The 21,045-nt window shown below is 34.8% G+C and overlaps 1 protein-coding gene across 4 annotated transcripts in view; it reads right to left on the minus strand.

Moving 5' to 3' along the window:
- The window catches only part of CTNNA3 (catenin alpha 3), a 1,664,912-nt gene that overhangs the window by 56,391 nt on the left and 1,587,476 nt on the right, over nucleotides 1–21,045 (minus strand). For all 4 annotated transcript variants that reach the window (XM_072823257.1, XM_072823258.1, XM_072823262.1 and 1 more), the window contains one exon: nucleotides 12,008–12,142. In XM_072823257.1, the coding sequence (XP_072679358.1) occupies nucleotides 12,008–12,142 (135 nt within the window). The remainder of the gene's footprint in view (nucleotides 1–12,007; nucleotides 12,143–21,045) is intronic.

Genomic DNA, 21,045 nt, shown 5'->3' on the forward strand with positions numbered 1-21,045 from the left:
TGGTTACTGAAGGGCTCTTCTCAGAAGGGTAGGGAAGTGGGAATCAGAGGATGGGTCAAAGTACATCCGTATAACATCATTAGATGGCTATGGCTTGATCTCATAAGGGACTGTGAAACTCAGTAGCAGAGTTGGTTCCATCTTGAGGCAAGGAGTCTAGACTTTTGTATTCTCCTCTTCTTTGGTCATTTGCCATAGGTTTCTAGGGCATGCAGATGTGGTGGGTATAATCACCCAAGGTGAAGATAATTATCTAGAGAAGGGAGCAGCTAGGGGATGTCAGCAGCCAACACTTGTAGTAGCTGGAAGATGGGTGAATTACCAGGTAAGGGGATCTGATACAAAGGAGTAACAACATCTGTAACAGCATTATTAGTTTTCTCTCAACTCTTATCTTCCTTAATTCAACAGTTCTCAGTCAAGGATGATTTAATATTTGACAGTATCTGGAGACATTTCTGGTTATCACAACTGAGTTGGGGAGCACTGGCATCTAGTAGGTAGAGTCCATGCTAAATATTTATAATGCACAGGATAGCCTACTACAACAAATAATTATCTAGCCCCAATCCCACATACCACTAGTGCCAAAGATGTGAAGCTCTGGAATAAACAAAACTATAAGTCAATACATAATATTTATTATTAACAGTTATTGATTTCCTATTAATACCATTCAGACTTTACTAATCAAAAGGGGAAAATGTAGATCGCATTGATTTTGCTAGGGAAAACACACACACAAACGGTACAACACATTCTCACAGGAATCTTTATATCGTGAATATAACTAGTATTACTTCATAACCTGCACCAAGAACAAATTCAGGGCCCATAGACTGAAACTACTACTTTTGCAAACGACATCCACATTGCCTTGCGCCATTTTTCACATCTGCTTTCGGTTCTGCCTTTATTAACACCTTTAGATAAAGGCAATTTAAACACTAGCATTTTGCTCTTCTAGTGTCTTTACCTCCTTTATTTTTCTTCTCTGCCCTTTTCTTCTGTGATTTTTGTGTCTTCCAACTGAACTCATGAACATCAAGATGTTTGTATCTAGCTCTGCTCTCTTCCTTCAGCTGCTCTGTCCCTGATGGTAACTTGACACCATCATATAGCTGCTAAATACATCTTGCTCACTTTCATGGCCTCTCTTCCCACTTCTACGAAGTTCTGTGGTTCAGATCGTCTAAACACACAATAGGATTAATTAATCCCCTTTCTTCTTTTCTAAGGATTGAAAACAATTAAACCAATTCTTTTTTTCTAAAACAGAAAACATTCTTTCCATTGCTTTACATTCTTCAAATATTTTCCTTTAAAAAAAAATGGAACTATAAGGAATATCATTTAAACAAAATTCTAGAATTTTGTTTTTTGTTTAAAAAAAAACAAACAAATCAAAACATAGCAACGTGCTATTTGTGTTATAATTTGCCCACTGGTGCTTAAAGGAAAATTTTAGATAGGGATTGAAAAGGAAAAGAGAAGCAAAGGTATGAATAAAGTCAAGGATTCCAGACAAAATGGTGGGATAGAAATCTGATATCTGATATTCTGATATCATTATTTAGAAACTCTGGAATCTATTGAAGACTTCTAGAGAAAGGCATGGGAAGTTCATTATGGTTAATATCTGTCAATTCCAGCTTTCCGTCTCCTGCCCTTTAGCCACTTGGTATCAACTGTGCATTTGTTCCTGGAGCAACTTGTAAAAGCCAGGGTGGGGAAAAACAACCCTGTCCTCCAGATATCAGGGGCCTGTGCTCTGATCACTGATTGCTGCTTCTTATCACGGAAGTGCTGACAAGTGCCGCCCCCCATTGTTGTAAGCACTTCTTATACTGGCTAAAGTGACTACCAGGAGACTTAAAGATCTGGCATCTTTATTTGCCCCTTCATTTTTCTCTTTATTTTTTCCAAGCCAGACGTTGGAAAATTAGGACATTCAAAAGCAACCACATTTATAGGAATAGTAAGAAACTCACTGATTATGCCCAAAGACACAGGATCAAAAAGACCTGAGATGACTTTTAGTTTTCTCTTCAGGCTGATCCTTGGCACAAGGATAGCCTGTAATAATTAAAAAGCAAAACAACATCCCCTCACACCCACACAAAGCAAAAAGCAAGCGTATAAACACATCAGCAAATTTTGGAGGAGGAGAATCTGAGTTCCAGATTTATGAGTTTATTAGATTCAAATGACCAGTTTTCAACAAAAAAAAGTTTACACCATATAAAGAAACAAAAAAGTATATATGTGTATATATATACATATATATGTGTGTGTATATATATATACATATATATATATATAGGCATAATGACAGATCTACTAGACAAAGATTTTTATTTTTTCTTTTTTTTATGATTTTATTTTTTTATTTATTCATGAGAGACACAGAGAAAGAGGCAGAGACACAGGCAGAGGGAGAAGCAGGCTCCCTGTGGGGAACCCAATGTGGGACTCAATCCTGGGACTACAGGATCATGACCTGAGCTGAAGGCAGATGCTCAACCACTGAGCAACCCAGCCGTCCCTAGACAAAGATTTTTAAAAACTGTTTTAAAGTTACTCAAAGAACTAAAGGAAGATTTGAAAAAAGTCAAGAAAATAAGGTATGAACAAATTGCAAAAATCAGTAAAGAGATAGAAAATCTAAAAAGAAACCAAAAAGAAATTCTGGAGTTGAAAAGTACAGTAAGTAAAATGAATAATTCACTAGAAAGATGAAAAGCCAATATGAGCAGACAGAAGAAAGAATAAGTGGACTTGAAGATAAGACAAAAAAGGAACAAGTCTGAACAACAGGCAATAAAATGACTGAAGAAAGATGAACAGAGCCTGAGGGACTTGTGGGGTATCAATCATCAAACCGATTAACATATCCTTTGTAAGAGTCCCCAAAAAAGAGAGAAACAAAGAGACAGAGAGAATATTTGAAGAAATAATGGCTGAAATTTTCCTAAATTTGATGAAAATCCCAAATCTAAACCTCCAAAAGCTTAATGAACCCCAGGTAGAATGAACTCAAAAAGACTCAAACCAAGACACATTATAATCAAACTATTGAAAGCCAAAGACAAAGTCTTGTTAAAGTCAACAAGAGGGAAGTGACTTGTTACCAGAGATCCTCAATAAGTAATCAGCAGCTTTCTCATCAGAAATTTTGAAGGCTAGAGAGTAGTGAGATGACATGTTCAAGGGGCAAAAAGCAAAACTGACCAACAAGAACACTATACCCAGCAAAACTGACCTTCAAAAGTGAGTGAGAGATTAAGATTTCCATATAAACAAAAGCTGAAAGAGTTCATTTCCACTAGACCTGCCCTGAAATAAAATGCTGAAGGGAGTCCTATAGGTTGAAATGAGAAGACATTAGATAGTGACTCAAAATTGTATGAAGAAATAAGTATCTCAGTAAAGGTAAATATATGGGTAATTATAAAAGCTACTATTTTTGTAACAATGGTGTGTAACACAACATGATTTAAGAAGTTAATACATTAAAAACAATCATTAATTTTAACACCAATTGTTTTTAATTCCACATTTCGTATTCTACATAATTTTAGATACAAATGCATTAAAATTGTATTAGTTTATGTTTCTTGGACACACAAGGTGTGAAGATGTTATTTTGTGATGCTGACAACTGAAAAGCGTGGAGGATTCTTGTTAAAGGAATAGAAATATCGTATGTTGTTGAAGTTAAGCTAGCATAAATATAAGTTGGAATGTTATAACTTTAGGATGTTAAATGTACTCCCCATGGTAATCACAAAGAAAATAGATGAAGAATATACATAAGAGGAAATGAGAAAGAAATATATGCATTCACTATAAAGAATATCATCATAAATTATGAGTTGAAAGGAACCATAAAGCTCATTTAATATCAAAACTTAGTTTTATAAATAGATGAAGAAAGAGACTCTAAAAAACTGATGTCTAGATTACAGCATAGGTGTTCTAATTTGAAGTCCAGTAGTTTCCTATTACCTCATATTAGTTTCTCGTGTTGAAGCTAAAGAGTGTGTCTGATCAGGCTTTCTTCAGAATCTGGGCTCATTAAGTCACCACTATCATCAGTTACTGTTGTGTTCTAGTCAATGTTTTCCTATATCATTCAATTAAAACCATTTCTTATCTCTTGATATTTATAGTAACCATCCTGGCTAAGTGTACCAACACCGCCTCCTGTCATTTTGCTACTAAACTCACTAGATGGTCATTGGCTTATTTTCAATAGCAATAGAGTAAAGAACATGAGATATTCTGGTAATGGCTTTGCCATTAGATATCTTCATAAACTAGGGCAAATTATAGAAAGTCCCTGACCTAATGGGGCACCTAGATGGCTCAGTTGGTTATATATATAACTCAGATCAGGTTATGCATGATCTCAATGTTGTGAGATTTAACCCTGTGATGGATTCTGTGCTCAATGGGGAGTCTGCTTGAGGATTTTTCTCCCTCTCCCTCTGCCCCTACCCCACCTCAGGCATACTCTCTCTCCCTCCCTCTCTCAAAGAAAGAAAGAAGGAAGGAAGGAAGGAAGGAAGGAAGGAAGGAAGGAAGGAAGGAAGGAACCCTTTCCCGACCTATTTGTTTATAAAGTTACTTCGAGTTAGATAGTTATGACAGGGCTGGGTTATTTCCAAGGTTCTTTCACTGGCTATCACACCTTGGAAATAATCTGTTATAATGTTATAATTTTCTCAAGAAAATCTAAGCCATTGTGACATCAGATTACCCAGACACCAAGAAACTTTCTTAGTCCACCTCACTACAATGCATTATAAAAGAAAACAACATCCCCATACTTTTGCTTGTTTTTAAAATATATACTTTGAACTACTAAGGTTTATTGTTCCATTTGCCTCCTCCTTAGCTTTAATAAAACAAACAAAGAACACTCCAGAGAATTAAGTTGATAGGCAAATTGTCTTCTTTCTTCTTTTTGTTTTCTCTCTTTGCTCTTCTCTCCAGTATTTTCCCTTTCTTCATTTCTTGCATCTCTCTCCATTCCTTTGTATATAACTCCTGCCCTTTTTTACATGTCTAAATACTTCAGTTAATTTTCCAAATCTTCTTTTACTTTTCCCAATTTTCTTGATGAGTACCAATGATTGCAGTAGCTTGAGAAAGCTCATTAACTAATTCCCTTAATGTCTTAACGTGGCAAGCACATTAACCTACTAAGTCATTCTGTATATACTCAATTGCCTGAGATCTGTAGGCCCTGGTGGCTCTTTTGGTCAATAGCTGTATTGTTTTTCTCTATCATTCCTAATTGAATGCACACTGCCCCTTGATTTCTGCTACAGCTGAATTGCAGTTGCTTGGCAAATTTTCAGTCTTGCTGATCTTTCCACCCTGACTGATTAGTTTTATTTATTTATCCAATTTTTAAAATTGTGGCTTTGGCATACCTGCCTCAGGATAAGAGAGCACAATTAAATACATTAAAGGAAACACACAAAATGTGACCATTACATAATTAATCAGTTTTAAGTAGTGTTAAAAAAAGAAAAGTTAAAAAGTTGGCCTAAAAGCATAGCATGCAGAGAAAGGGTAGTTTTAAGAGTTTAAAATCATTTTAATTTTTTATTTTTTCCTCCCAATTTTATTTTCTATACATACAATCTAGAATATAGAAATATGTATTTCCTTATGGTGAGACTCCTTTCACAAAGTGCAATAGCTTCCATACTTGGCACCATGCATAAGAACACTAGAGGAACAATTGATGGAAAATTTATGGGACTGCCCTTAGGTAACCCAGGTACATTTTAATCTTCTTGGAGTTATATATTTACTGTACTACTAAATTAGTACATTAATAAGTCAGGGTGGTTATGGAAACTAATCTGCAACAGCATATATTTAATTATACAGTTTTGTCATGCTTTGCTATCATTTTTTAAATTAAATTTTTATATACTCTCCTTTCTTTGAGAGAGGATGGCCCCTGAAGGCCACACTGGTTTCATTTTCTTGTGATTGAAAGATAAGCTGAAGCTGAGTTAGGTTCCATAATCCAGGCAATGCTCTGGAGCTCAGCTCTGGAACAACAATGTCTAGCATTCAGTATCTCTGGTTACTATCTCAAATCACTGCTGTTAGATTATTTTCTCTTCCAAGCAATATCAAAAAGTGTTTAAAGATATGGACATGACCTAATTTTTGCCTTCAATTTGTTACTGATGCTTCTTTGGAAAAGATATAAAGACACTTTCATCAGTGCAAAATCCAATATACACATTAAGGCTCAGTCAACCTGAATTTTCTGCATTATTTATAATCTTTGGCTACTATACTGTCAATCGTTCAACAATATTTAAGGACCTTATAGTCTAGAGGAGAATATATATCAAATAGCAGATAATTATAAGAAATGTGAATACTGCTGTGACTTTTATAAAGTAGAAAGTAGAAGGATATCATAGAAATTGATAGTTGAAACCCAATATGCATTCTCTTTACAAAAAAACAAACAAACTCTGATTTAATTGGGGAAAAAATCAACGGGCCCAGATTAAAACATGTCCAAACAGACAAATTTTATTTTGTAGCATCTCTTGCAGTTATATATAGCCAGATGATTAAGTTTTGGCCAATAATATGTAAATGAAAGCATTTGAAAGGAACTTTAAAAATGTAAGGAATGTTTGCTCCTCTTCATTCTTACTGTCTGGAATATAAAAGCCACTGCTAGACCTAGAGCAGCCATATTTTGACCTTGATAAAAATGAAAGTCAGAAGCCAAGAATAATAAAGCAGGAACTCAAGTGCGTCATTCGCTAACAACTTTGCAAAGCTTCCCTAACAATCCTGGATTGCTCATTCTCAGACTGTTTTTATGGAGAAAATAAACTCCCTGGTTTGTTTTAACTGCCACAGCCAAGTCTCTGTATTTGAAAGAGGCACAAGAGAAGAAAGAAAGAAAGAAAGAAAGAAAGAAAGAAAGAAAGAAAGAAAGAAAGAAGAAAGAAAGAAAGAAAAGAAAAAGAAGAAAAAAAAGAAAAGAAAAGAAAGAAAAAAGAAAAAAGAAAAGAAAAGAAAAGAAAAAAGAAAGAAAAAAAGAAAAGAAAAGAAAAGAAAGAAAAGAAGAAAAGAAAAGAAAAGGAAAGAAAGAAAAGAAAAGAAAAGAAAAGAAAAGAAAAGAAAAGAAAAGAAAAGAAAAGAAAAAAAAAAAAGGTTGATTTTGGATCTCTGTGTTAGCTATATTTTTTCTTATTCAGCATGCTTACATTGGATTGGTTCTATTTATTTCTCTTTCATATCTCCAGAATCCTATACTCAGCTTTTCCTAGAACTTTTTCTTTGGCTGCCACTTAGCCACTTAAATTCAATAAGTAAGACCCAAATGAGGTATCTTACTCATTTACTCATAATATATATTTACATTTATAAATATATATATATATATATATTTTTTTTTTTGTTAATGATGCCAGTTTTGACTAAGTAAGCTACCAAATCACAAAACCTTGGAGGTAAGTCTTAAATCATCCTTCTTCAATCTGTCATTCGACAGATTGACTCTAATCAATTTCTACTTCAGAGTTTTTGCTTACTGGCATTCACTCTTCTCCATTCTCACCAATATTGCCCAATCCAGTTCTCTTTCTTTTTTATTCTTTTTCCAAAAATAACTTTGTTAGTGAGACATAACATTATGGCATAAAGCACTACACCATTTGTCAGGACATCCTTTGAAAAGTAAGCACCAATGTAAAGTTAGATAACTTCTCCAATAATTCTTATTACCAACAGCTGATTAATTTCTTCCTAAAGTAAAACATTCCTTCTACAATATGCAGAACACTCTCTTCAGCTTATTGTTGAAAGCTTTTCTAAATGGACCTGCTTCTGTCGAGAAGGACATTTCATCTGAAAACCTACAGATGGGTCTGTGCTTGTCTGACAATAACCAATATGCTGGTGTCACATCAGCCCAGCAGCCATAGAACCAGATTTCCTGATCAGCTGTGCACAGACCAACCCCATATTTGTCCAACAGAGCATTCTTGGAAAGGCCCTGCCCTCAAGAAAAAGCCCCACACTATCCAGGGAAGAGAGCTGCTCCAGGATGGAGAGACTAAAAGACACTGAACCTAAAGTCTTCATCAGAAGTGTCCAGGGTGGCTTTGGCTAGGCCTGCAGACCCTTCGGCTCTTCTTTCTGGTGGCCTCACCCACAGGCTACCCCTGCACCATGCAGGCTGCCGTCCTGAGAACCCACAGGTTTTGCGCCTGCTGGGCTGCCATCTGAACCCTGTAGTCCTCAGACAGTGGGCGTGTCAACTGCCTCCTCTGGGGTATGGGGGGTTCTTTCACTGAGCAAGGTTTTGATTGCCCCAGTAGCCTTCGCTTTCTGTTTTGGACTGAGTCTCCACCTCTCGAGGCCCAGCACCTGCTGCTCCACACACTGCCTTAGTTTGATTCCAGGGAGACAGCTGGTCTACCTCAGCCTCCGCACTCAGGGGCATTTCCTCCAAGGCCTATTTTTCTGAGGCCTTCCTGCCTCCATTAGCAGCACAGAGTCCCTGTTCTGTTTTGTTTCTTAAAGGTTGCATCACTTTTATTCTCTTGGACTATTTTAAAAATCATTTCTAAATACTCCTTCATCATCCAGTCCCTTGTCTTTCTATCACTGTCCTGTCAAAAGAGTTCACTTCCAAATACCTAGATTGCTTATGCCCATCTCAAACTTAAAATTTTTCAATTTTACTCTCCGTTGCCTGCAGGGTAAAGTGAAAATGTCCTAAGTGACTCTTTCTAAACAGCCCCTATTTCATGGGCAGTTTCTCTTCTCCCTCCCCCAACCCGCACACCAATGGTACCAAGAACAATTATTTCCAATCACATCTGACTCTTTGCTATTTCCACGGAATTCCTTCTCTTTTCCTATTTCTTTCTTTTTATTTCAATTGTATGATCTACTTCAATCCTTTCCCTCTCCTCCATGAGTATACAGTTGTTTTTTACTTATTAATCAAGGTCTAAATTACAGTCATGGAGCTTTCTCTTGCCCACTTGGCACATCAGTGCAGTTAATTATCCCCTCACCTCTTACTCCGTGCTTTTGTGCAAACCACTATTATGTAATTCATTACATCGTTTTAGATTTATTTCTGAATATTTGAGTATATTTTATGTATTAATTTTACATGTACTTGATTATCTTAAAGGAAGCATCATGTATTCATCTTTGCATCCCCCAGATGTTCTATAACACCTGACACAGAGATGCTCAAGTCATAGTTGGGGTTTTAGGTGAACTACACTTTGGTTTCCTTCTTAACAAAACATGTAACTTCAGAATAAGTGGTTGCAGATAGATATAAGAATGACTAGAGGATAATTTTAATCAAATGCTCTGAGAATGATCTAATTCTTTAGGCTATGAATTAATCTTTTCCTAAACTAATACCCCAGACCCAGAAAGCACTCCATCTACTTCTTTTTAATCAAATATATTTTCTACAAGTGATGTTTCTTGAAACTGATTTTGAAATACAAACTTTACTTAGTGAGTTTTGGATAATCTATAGTTTTGAGCTATAACAATATATAAAAAATAACAAATTTCTATAATTTTTAATGAGCTTGCCTGCTTTAGAATCATGCTTGTTATTTTTTCAAAAGACCTCAGAGAAAGGAGATGACTTAGATTAGAGCTTCTTCTCAATTTAAAAACGAAAGATGACAAGATAAGAACTCAGGGTCACTGAGAGATTAAAGCAAGTGTTTTTTGGCACATGTAAATGAAATGTATTTAAAAAAAATTTCCAGGATCTACCTACCTGCAAGCAGATGGCTGTAAGGTATGTAAAAGGGGGCATGAAATGTTGCCTTTATTCAGATTTATCTTTTCTAAAGGAGAATTGTGTGTAAAATGATGACAAAATAGTTTTGGATTTGCAATGCTATTTCTTATTTTATATAATGACTCAGCTTTTAAATTGTAAATCATGGCTTATAAACTTGTGCCTAATCTATCTGAAAATATGGGTAAATTCATGAATTTGAATCATCACACCAAACAGGAAATACAAATTTGTACATCTGGAGGAAATTACATTTTGAAAGAACAATTAACAGTAACATATTTTGACAGTATTTATGTGTATGTGTGTGTGAAAGTTTAGCTTCAACAACCTGTAAAAGCAGTAAATAATGGGAAAATAAGATTTATATGAATTTATTTATTTTTAATGATTTTATTTATTTATTCATAGAGACACACACACACACACACACAGAGAGGCAGAGGCACAGGCAGAGGGAGAAGCAAACTCCATCAGGGAGCCTGATGTGGGACTCGATCCAGGGTCCCCAGGATCAAACCCTGGGCTGCAGGCGGCGCTAAACAAACCACTGAGCCACCGGGACTGCCCTAGATTTATATGAATTTAGGTTTTGTGAATGACAGAAAATGTGTGACTGTGGGAAATATACAAAAGTAAACAGACTTTGGTCTACACATAAATAATATTTTACACGTTTCAGAGTAGTATAATTTTAAATGAGAAAATGAAGACTGAAATCTTAATAATTCACTGCAAAGATCTAATATTTCAAAGTGTGAATATTGTATATACATGCTGTGTGCATATATAAATTTATATGCATGTATGTATTTATACACCCACACAAATTTCTGTGTATGTAGCTTGTGACTACTTAAAACACATTTTTTAAAAAAGTGCCATTGCATCAGTACTGCACAAGTTGTGTTGGGTTGTGGTGGGGATTTTTGGAAAATTTTAATATCAAGGAAACAAAACAGTTGTATCTCTAATAATTAATGGACATAATTTCCACGTTATTTATTTTTGATCAATTTCATCATAGATGTGAGGTTGTTCACATGAATAGAAATGACATAAGCCTTTAAAGATAAACTCCAGTTCTGACATTTACTAGTATAGTACGACCTTGGGGAAGTTTTCAACTTTCTTGAATGCCATTTTTTTTCCAATGTTAGTGAAAATGAAACAAGCAAATAAGCAATCTCTTTGGCATGCTACTGTGAGGATCAGATGAAATAAAATATAGGCAAGAGATAGTCAATAAGAATTAGTTCCCCGCCTTCTACTCTGCATGGTAACCTTTTGCTTTTGTTTTTGCAATCATGTTCTTTTAGAGCATGTTAGTTCACTGAAGGAAAGTCCAATGTCGGGCTATAGAAGTCTTAGAAATTACAAATTTATAAGGATGCTGTTATCATTTGTCCTCATGAATATAAGTTCCTAGAACATTCATGATGTTTCATTTTAACTTAAATTTATAATCTTGGTCTAAGCCCTTCTCAAAGTCACTGATAAGTGAATCCAATATAGATATCAAATATTATTTTATTACCATACCTGCTCTAGAGAAATGATCTACTGTTATTAAAAGATGAGTAGAAAAGTTAGACATTATTTCTACTATGATCATTTTATAGTGGTTTGAAACTCAGGGTTACCAAAGAATTTATTGAAGTTTTCCTAAATCTATGGTCTATCACACTCCACTTCTATGGTTACATACAGAAATAACAGTTTACAATGCCTGAATTTCTATGTTATAGAAAAGAATAATGGGAAAATGAATATCAATTAACAGCAATAAAGTCATTGCTTTCATTGATTTGCAAATCCATATGCATTTATTTCATAAAAAATACAGGATTCAGTTCAGTTCCATCTGCTCACCCTCTGAAGTCAGAAAACCATGCTTTTAATTAACATCTATTTCTTATTCAAGTGGCTTACAAATCTTGATTCATTCTAAAATCTGTGGGGTAAATAAAGAGAAGTTGTACTGAGATAGCATTTCTTTAGCTCGATTCTTCACTAATTTAACTTCATGCAATTTAATACACTCCAATTGAGTTTATTGAAACCTACATGAACCTAAAAGATTTGGTGAGGTGAGGAGGGGTGTTGCTGCTTAGTTTCAAGTATCTTCTATGTGTGATGGTATAAATGTAGGGCACAACTCACGGCTGACATGATGAGTTCTCCTCCTAGGTTCTGTATCTCAGCTTTAACTTGACTGCAGATCTTCAGTTGGTGAGAGTAAAACTTAATCTGTTCCAGATAGGCCAACAAATCTTGCTTGCATGATGGATCTGGGCACTAAGTAGGCATAAAAGATAAAAGTGGAAATAACAAAATAACTAATAGGTAGATCAGACTGAATAAATGCCAACATTGGAAGTACCTCATAAGGCAGCATCTTGTCATGGAGCCCCATTTCTCAGCCCAAGCCCACATAGATTCTGATATGCTTCTACCATTAGAGGAGTTTATTCATGTTTCAAACTTAATTACTTTAGCATAGACAATAGAAATAGTAAAGGGATTTTTCAGACATGAAAAGGTACATGAAATAATTGCTTTTAAGTTATAAGATTAGAAGTCATCTTCAGATTGCATTTTTACATAAATATAAATAAATATTTTAAATGCAATTATTTCCTTCACTTAGAGTTGCTATTAGAATACTTCTTGGGACTCATAATTCTGCATTGTCTGTCTTGTCTTATTTGTCTGGGAATAAAAAAACATCTACAATGAATCATATATTGTCTTCGATTACTTTCAGCATTATAGATTCTTGGCTATTATAGACAAAAGAAATCATTTGCACCTTAGATAACAGCCATGAATCTACCTGGAGCCAAGAAATAAACAACATATGTGTTTTAAAGATGTATTAAGCTTCTTTACCAAAAATAGGCCCCTACACTGTAATATCACCCATAAGGAACATCTTAGAGGACAGCTTTGAGCTCAACATAACACAGTAAGTATCTGTGATCTGGATTAACTCTTTGTGTTCTTTATTTTATGTAATCATAATAGAATTTTTAAATCCCTTACTTGCACTTTAAATATATTTTCATAAGGATGTAGAATTATGGATAATAATTTATATGCAAAATATTAATTACAGCATTATTTATAATTATAGTATTTGGAAATAACTTAAATGTCCAAAAATAGTGGAAAGATTAAGAATGCATGTCTATATAATGTGATACTATATAATCTCAAGAAAATATGTTCAAAAGAGGTGGGAAAATGGTTTTAGAAAGTGGAAAAAACAGTGTTTGAAATTTATATACCATCTTAATCAAATTTCATAAATATGTGGTTGTATTTGTGTTTAAAACAGACTAGAAAATATATGAAATAAACAAACATACAATCAATAATTTTCATTTCCTTCCTATTTTATATTTCTTAAAATAGATATTTATAACTTCCATACTTATAAAAATGTTATTATCACAAAAGGTTTAATTCTAATGGCCTACAATGTATATTGGAAAGTGCAAGACTGGGGTACCTGATTAACTCAGTTGGTTAAGCATCTAAAGTCTGATTTTGGCTTAGGTATTGGTCTCAGGGTCATGAGATTTGTCAGGCTCCCTGCTGAGTGGGGATTCTGCTCTTCTGGGAGATTCTCCCTCTGTCCCTCCTCCCAAAAATAAATAAATAAATCTTTAACAAAAAAAGAAAAAAGAAAGAAAAGTATGATGAAAGACCAAAAAAACCATTCTATGCATTTATTCTTTTACTTAGTAATTCATAATTTGGAGTGTTGCTGAAAAATTCCTGAGAATCTTATTCTCTCATATTTGCTAAATAGATTAAGACTAATTTATAGTCTTAACATAACCATAAAATGTATAGACAAGATAAGAACATACCACCCTTAGGTCAAAGTTAATCAGAAAAGGTAGCAAAGAAATTAATTCTGCAGAAATACTATCACAGCCTAGACTTTTAAATGAATAGACAGATACATATAACCAGCTAGCCAGCCAATCAGCCAAGAGGATAATGAGAACTTGACGTTGAGAATGCCTCTCAAATTTTAAAGAAGGAAGTAAGGGTAATCTCCCAAATTTCAGGAGGATTAACTATAACTAGGAAGAAAAAGGAGAAGGAAAAGAAGGACAAAGAGAGAGAGAAACAGGGGAAGTGAGGAAGAAGGAGGAGGAAGGAAAAAGAAGAAAGGATTTCCCTCAATTTATAGATGAGAAATCATAAATTTTGAAAAGAGAGACACCTGGGTGGCTCAGCAGTTGAGCATCTGCCTTCGGCTCAGGGTGGGATTCTGGAGTCCCGGGATCAAGTCCTATATAGAGCTCCTTTCATGGAGCCTGCTTCTCTTGTCTCTGCCTCCCTCTCTCTGCCTCTCTCTCTGCCTCTCTCTGTGTCTCTCATGAATAAGTAAATAAAATCTTAAAAACAAAAAGAAATTTTGAAAACATAATAACTTCCCCAGGAGTGAAGAGGTGTGTGTAGAGCCAGATTTGAACCCAAACATATTTACTTTCAAATCTCTTTTAGAGGTTCCTGGGTGACTCAGCGGGTTAAGTGTCTGCTTTCAGCTCAGGTCATGATCTCGGTGTACTGGGATCAAGCCTGCATCTGGATCGCTGCTCAGTGGGGAGTCAGCTTCTCCCTCCTGCTCACCTTTTCTGCCCTTCCCCCAACCTGTGGTCACTCTTTCTCAAGTAAATAAATAAAACCTTTTTTAAAAATCTATTTTATTTTAAATCACTAACCCAAGAGAATTGGAAATCCATTTTTAAAAATCACAGAACACTAAGAACTGCATAGTTCCAAGGAAATAGAAAATTCATAGGAACACTGTCTCCAGCACTGTTCTATAGTAGAGAATACTTATTTTTTTTTTCAAAGACCAAAAACTAGTTATTTAGAATTACCTACAATGACAGAAGGTATCACATTGTTTTATCATGACAGGAAGTTGATCATTACTAAGTACGTTCTATGTGCCATGTCCTTTGTGTGAATAATTTTGTTAGTATCTCACCATGCCATTGTACTTGGGCTTATAATGTTATTTCTCACATTTGCAAACTGAGTTTTGGAGAGAGTATATGATTTGTCTAAAGATTTGAATTCACTTTTCTCTGTTTCATTCACTGCACAATGATGTCTCCTATAGGATATGTATTCAAAGTGCCTTTTTCTTTGTCCTCACTGGGTGATGGTCCATATCTCTTCTTTGTTCCTATGGATGGACTCAATGATAATCCTTAACACATATAGTGTTTTATCTGTCACATACTATTCTAGGTGTTTTACCTTTATTAACTCTTTTACTAATCACCAGCTCTAAGAGGTAGATTCTATCACTATTTGGCAAAGGAGGAAACTGAAGCACAGAGAAGTTAGCTGACTCATCCAATTAATAAATGGTAGAGCTGGTATTCAAGCTCACATGATCTGGCTACATACACATCCCTTCCTTCACAGTCTAGGAACAATATCAGTCTTCCTGCCAGTTTTACCTTATATAATAAATGATTAATTGCCACTCTGATTTGTAAATTGATTTCTTAAATTGACACTCTTATTTGTAAATTGTAAGTAGGAATAGTGTTAAAGACCAGTACCACTACACATTTATGATAAAATTGAACATTCAAAATAATAATTAGGTTCTTAAAAATTTATTTATTTATTCAAGAGAGGGACAGAGAGAGTGGGGGAGGGAAGAGAGAGAGAGAGAGAGAGAGAGAGACAGAGAATCTCTAACAGATTCTCTTCTGAGCATGGAGCCTGGTGCAGAACCCAATCCCACAACCCTGAAATCATGACCTGAGCCAAAATCAAGACTCGGAAGCTTAACAAACTGAGCCATCCAGGCACCCCTAATAATTATATTCTCGACCAATAACCAATGCTGCAATCACCCAAGGTTAAGCAAAACATATAGTTTCTCTCAAGAGACTCTTCAAGGCCATGGCCATACTATGATTGTCTAATTCTCTTAAGGAAACAGTGAGTCAAATGAGTACAAAATGTGAAGTTCAACTTTTGAAATTAAGTTTGTTTAACCCAGATTCACCCTTTATTTCCAGAACTGATAAGAATTCCTGGTTACATCTAAAGACCATAGTCAGTTACACAGGTGAAGTAGAAAAACATACAGTTGGTAAATTCCACACCAGAAAAGTCATTAAAGCCTTCTTTTCTATTGACACTTAGCCTTTCTGAGTCGATTTTGGCTGCCTTATAGCAGAATCAGGAGAACGAATCATTCTCACTTTAAGAATGCTCTTCTAGGGACACCTGGGTGGCTCAGTGGTTGAGCATCTGCTTTCAGCTCAGGGCATGATCCTGAAGTCCTGGGATCGAGTCCCACATCAAGTTCCTCGCAAGGAGCCTGCTTCTCCCTTTGCCTATGTCTCTGCCTCTCTCTCTCTCTCTGTGTCTTATGAATCAATAAAATCTTGAAAAGAAAAAAAGAATGCTCTTCTATTATCTGCCAAACTCCCTTTAAAAAGCAAATAATGTTCCCTCTACCTTTTATATTTTTTCAAGAGGATGATAGAAAAAGTTTGGGCCCTAGATCTTTAAAACATTCATGCCCTTGACTTTTATTTTCAAACAAAATTTGTATTAAATAATTCTGGGGGTGCCTGGGTGGCTCAGTGTCCAGCTTTTGACTCTGGTTCAGGTCATGCTCTCAGGGTTCTGGGATCGGCCCTGAGTAGGGCTCCATACTCAGCAGGGAGTCTGCTTAAGATTCTCTCTCTGTCCTCTGTCCTTCCTCTTGCTCATGCTCTCTCTTTCAAATAAGTAAATAAATCTTAAAAAAAAAAAAAAAACTTTTAAAGGAACACTGTTAGTGACTTTTAGGCAACTCAAGTGATTGAATAGGATAGCACATATTGGTTATTATTTCCCAGTTTATTAAGACAGGAAATGTTGACCAAGACATCTGGTTAACCTTTTAATACATTGATTTTTTTTTGTTTTGTTTTGTTTTGTTTTGTTTTGTTTTTAACCACTGGGACACTCACTACAGGCAAGCAGGCAAGTAGATGGCATGTGAGCCTAGGTGGTTTTCTCACAACTAAACCAGCCTTCACTCTTCCAGCAAGATGCTTGGTACCAATACAGAATACATCATTTCAGAATGAGAGAAAAGTAAAAAACATTTATTACCTTTCAGTCCAAATCTTAAAAGTGAATTAGCAAAGTGAATACTTTTAAAGATCTTTATTCCATAAGCTTTGCAACTTTTTGTCCACATTGGAATATAAATTTTATTTAATACACATTTAAAATGACTTTTGTAACTACAGACAGCCATTTAAATTCTGCTACGCTGACAAAGTTTGTTAATAAAAAGCATTAGGTGTCGGTGTGAATTTCTAGAACAGAAATTTCAAGCAATCAGTAATAGCAAAGGGCTTGAGTCCATGACTTTTTCCTTCCCTCAGGGTTCATTTCTTCACTTCTACTCCAGTTCAGAGGCTGTCTCATTTCATGTTCCTCAGGATCATAGATTACCAATAATCCCATCTTTTTCTGCACTTTTAATGTCTCCTTTTTCTATCTTTTAATCTTTCAACATAATATCCCTCAGGACAAAAAGCTTCCCTCAACCTTATAATCCTCATCTCTCTTCGTGTTCACAATCATGACTTCTAAAAATTTTTCAATGTTGCCTCATTCACATTCTTGGTTTTTGTTCTTGGGCATCTTTTCATTCTCATCCTCTTCTTAAGCAAGAGTACACACTATCACAGCTTCAACTATTACAAAATACAAATAATGAAATCTTAGTCATCCAGTCCTTTCTCCAGAAGATACACATGGATTTTCCCAGTCCATTATTTGCCCCATCATTTCATACTCAACACATATAATCTTCAACTCTTTCATAACACACCTTACCTACTATAAAACCTATTTTTCCTTCTATTAACCATCTCAATAAGGAGTGCTTTCTCTGTCTCTGTCTCTGTCTCTCTCTCTCTCTCCTATTAAAGATGGTCAGTTGCCAGGATGCCTGGGTGGCTCAGTAGTTGAACATCTGCCTTTGGCTCAGGGTATGATCCCGGAGTTCCAGGATTGAGTTCCACATAGGGATCCCTGCATGGAGCCTGCTTCTCCCTCTGCTTATGTCTCTGACTCTCTCTGTGCGTCCCTCATGAATAAATAAATAAACTCTTTTTTAAATAAATAAATATGATCACTTACTAATTTGGGATGATTTTACACCTTGAATCCCAGAACACTTGAAACATCTTTTTCCCTTTTGATGTGGATCACTTCTGCTATTTAGCAAACTGAGGTTTCTATTACTCAGCCATAAAAAAGAATGAGGTCTTGCCATTTGCAACAACATTGATAGACCTAAAGGGTATTACACTGAATGAAATAAGTCAGACAGAGAAAGACAAACACCAGATGATTTCATTTATATGTGGAATCTAATAAACTAGCCAACCAAACAGACAGAAGCAGAAATTGTCTCATAAATACAGAGATCAAATTGATAGCTGCTACAGGGGAAGGGTAGGGGATAGACAAAAGGGTAAAGGGGAGTGGGAGATACTAGCTTCCAGTTATGGAATAAAAGGCAAACAAAGGTACAAACATAGAAAATATAGTGAATGGTATTATAATAATATTGTGTTGTGACAGATGGTAGCTACACTTGTCCTGAGCACAGCATAACAGATAGAGTTGTCAAATCACTGTGTTGTACATCTGAAACTAATGTAACACTGTGTGTCAACTGCACTTAAAAAAAAGATACAAAAATAATATATTTTAGTATCTATCTATTCCTATTTAATTCCTGAGAATTGCTATGCATTTAATTTTTTTATAAAGTTCATTAATCTGGAGAACAAATTTAAGCATCAATATCTGCCCAAAATAAATTTTAGGTAGATAACAGAATCAAAATACAAATATTGTCATAAGATGCATCTGGAAATTATATTCTTAAGGGACATGTTAGAATAATATAATAAATGCTTCAGAAGATTCTTTTTTGCATACATGTTTTAAAATGCATTTTTGACTCTCACAACATCAGTAGGGAAACAATTCAAGTGAAACAAGCCACTGACAATATTCTGTCAAAATATCAATATAGATTGCATTTGTCAGCTGTTTCATTCATAGTTAAATGTATTGTGTGTGAATTGGCTTGTAATCCTTCATCTTGTTTTCTAAATGCCATGCTTTCTTGAATTAGCATTGGTTTTCATTATTTTTAACACTAAAATTTCATTTTAATTGTGTTCAGTTATGATGAGGTGGAGGTACCCAGCAGATATTGTGGATATCTTTGCTTTGGCAAAATTACAGTGAAGGAGTATTATAGGCTTCAGTGGTAAGAAAGTCTAATTTTGTCCTCCCCTTATGCCAGACACTTTACCAGATATTCATCTTATTTTGGTTCCTATGTACATCTCATTCCTATTTAGGATATACAGCTTTTCTAATTAATTTAGATCTATGTACTTTTTCTACCTTTTGAGGTGTTATTCATCTAATTTAGAATACCTGCTTAACACCATGAATTACAGTGTAGAGTTGAGGAATAGAAAGAGATGTGTACTAAGAGTCTGGAATCTTGGATTTGAAGAAGAGTAGTTTTCTAACTTGTCATTCTCTTTATTCGTGAGGAACATGTTTAAGAATTGTAATAGTGGGACACCTGGATGCCTCAGCAGTTAAGCATCTGCCTTCAGCTCAGGGCATGATCCTTGGTGTGGGGATTGAGTCCTGCATAAGGCTCCTTGTGAGGAGCCTGCTTCTCCCTCTGTCTATGTTTCTGCCTCTCTCTCTCTGTGTCTCTCAAATAAAATCCTAAAAAAAATTGTAATAGCTAACAACAGCAATTGTACTGTTGTTAGCTATTACAATTTATTCCTTTAGAAATATAGACAGAATTTGTACCAGAGTTCTACAGAACTTAAGCAATACATCTTGAAAGGCATATATGACCTACCACACCATGTCAAGATACCTCCAAAGCCCAAAAGATTGGGACAATTGAGCTTATGTTAGAGTTCTAGATGTTAAAACAGCTAATTAAGATACAGTCAGAATAGTAAATTGTATTTGGCTACACACAATAAACATATGTTCAAGGAAGAAAAACAGGAAGGAAGAGTGGAAAAAAATTAAAAAAAAGAAAGAAAGAAAAAGGAAAAAAGGAAGTCCAAGTATATAGAATTAGGAACATTATTGTAAATTCATTTCATTCTCTCTGCATATGAACTTTAACTCTGGAATGTTAGAGAATGAAAGTAATTTCATTTAACACTATATATAGATAGATAGATATAGATATCATAAGTCTATGTTGGGTGGAATTGAAAACTGATTCATGTTTGATCTTCTAACACTCTAGTAGCAAATAGACAAGAAAAAAATCATAAAAATTATTAAAAATTTTTGAATTAGGTTGTTCAAAATAGAAAGCAATCAATATTCCAACAGATTTTTTTTCATAATACACATACACTCTGAAAATTGCCTTGCTTATATTATTCATTTGCATTCCACGATAAATTTCAGATACTATTTACGGTCTAAGTTTTTTGTTGTTGTTAATCTATCAAATAATATCAGAAGCACAGTCATAGACAATCTCCCCAGATGATCTCTATAGTGACAATCAGTTTCATAATTCTCATTTTTGATTCTTCAGAACCCTATTTGTTTAGAACAAAAGTAATTCATTTGAAACTACTCTCCTATATGAAGTGGAAAAAGCCAGAGGGCCATCTATAATTTCATTATTCAATGACTGTTTCTTTAATCTTCTCCTAAAATGTACAAGCTGTATGAAAGTCAGACAATACTTTTATTTTCTTCCATGTAAAAAAGCTAAAACAATGGTATAACGGATACATTTGTATCCATTTACCATGGATAAAGCTAAAAACAATGGTATAATGTAATAAAGTACTTGTAGCAAGGTGATTCTGACATAATTAAAAAAGATCAATATATGGAAAAAACTTCCAAGTGACACAACTATTTGAACCTTGAAAACTGTGCATTCTAAAAGAAACAGAAGCACACTGGTAGCAAGTATGAAATATTTAAAAGGTTAGCAGTACACATAAATCCTTCTAATGCATTATGGTTTCACTTATTCTACTATTATTTGATCTCTCTCATAAAAGTGAATGCAATAAAATTCTAAAATACAGAAAATTCTAAGTGGATTTGAG

The sequence above is a fragment of the Canis lupus genome, chromosome 4 (assembly GCF_048164855.1).
Source record: "Canis lupus baileyi chromosome 4, mCanLup2.hap1, whole genome shotgun sequence".
Lineage (NCBI taxonomy): Eukaryota > Metazoa > Chordata > Mammalia > Carnivora > Canidae > Canis > Canis lupus.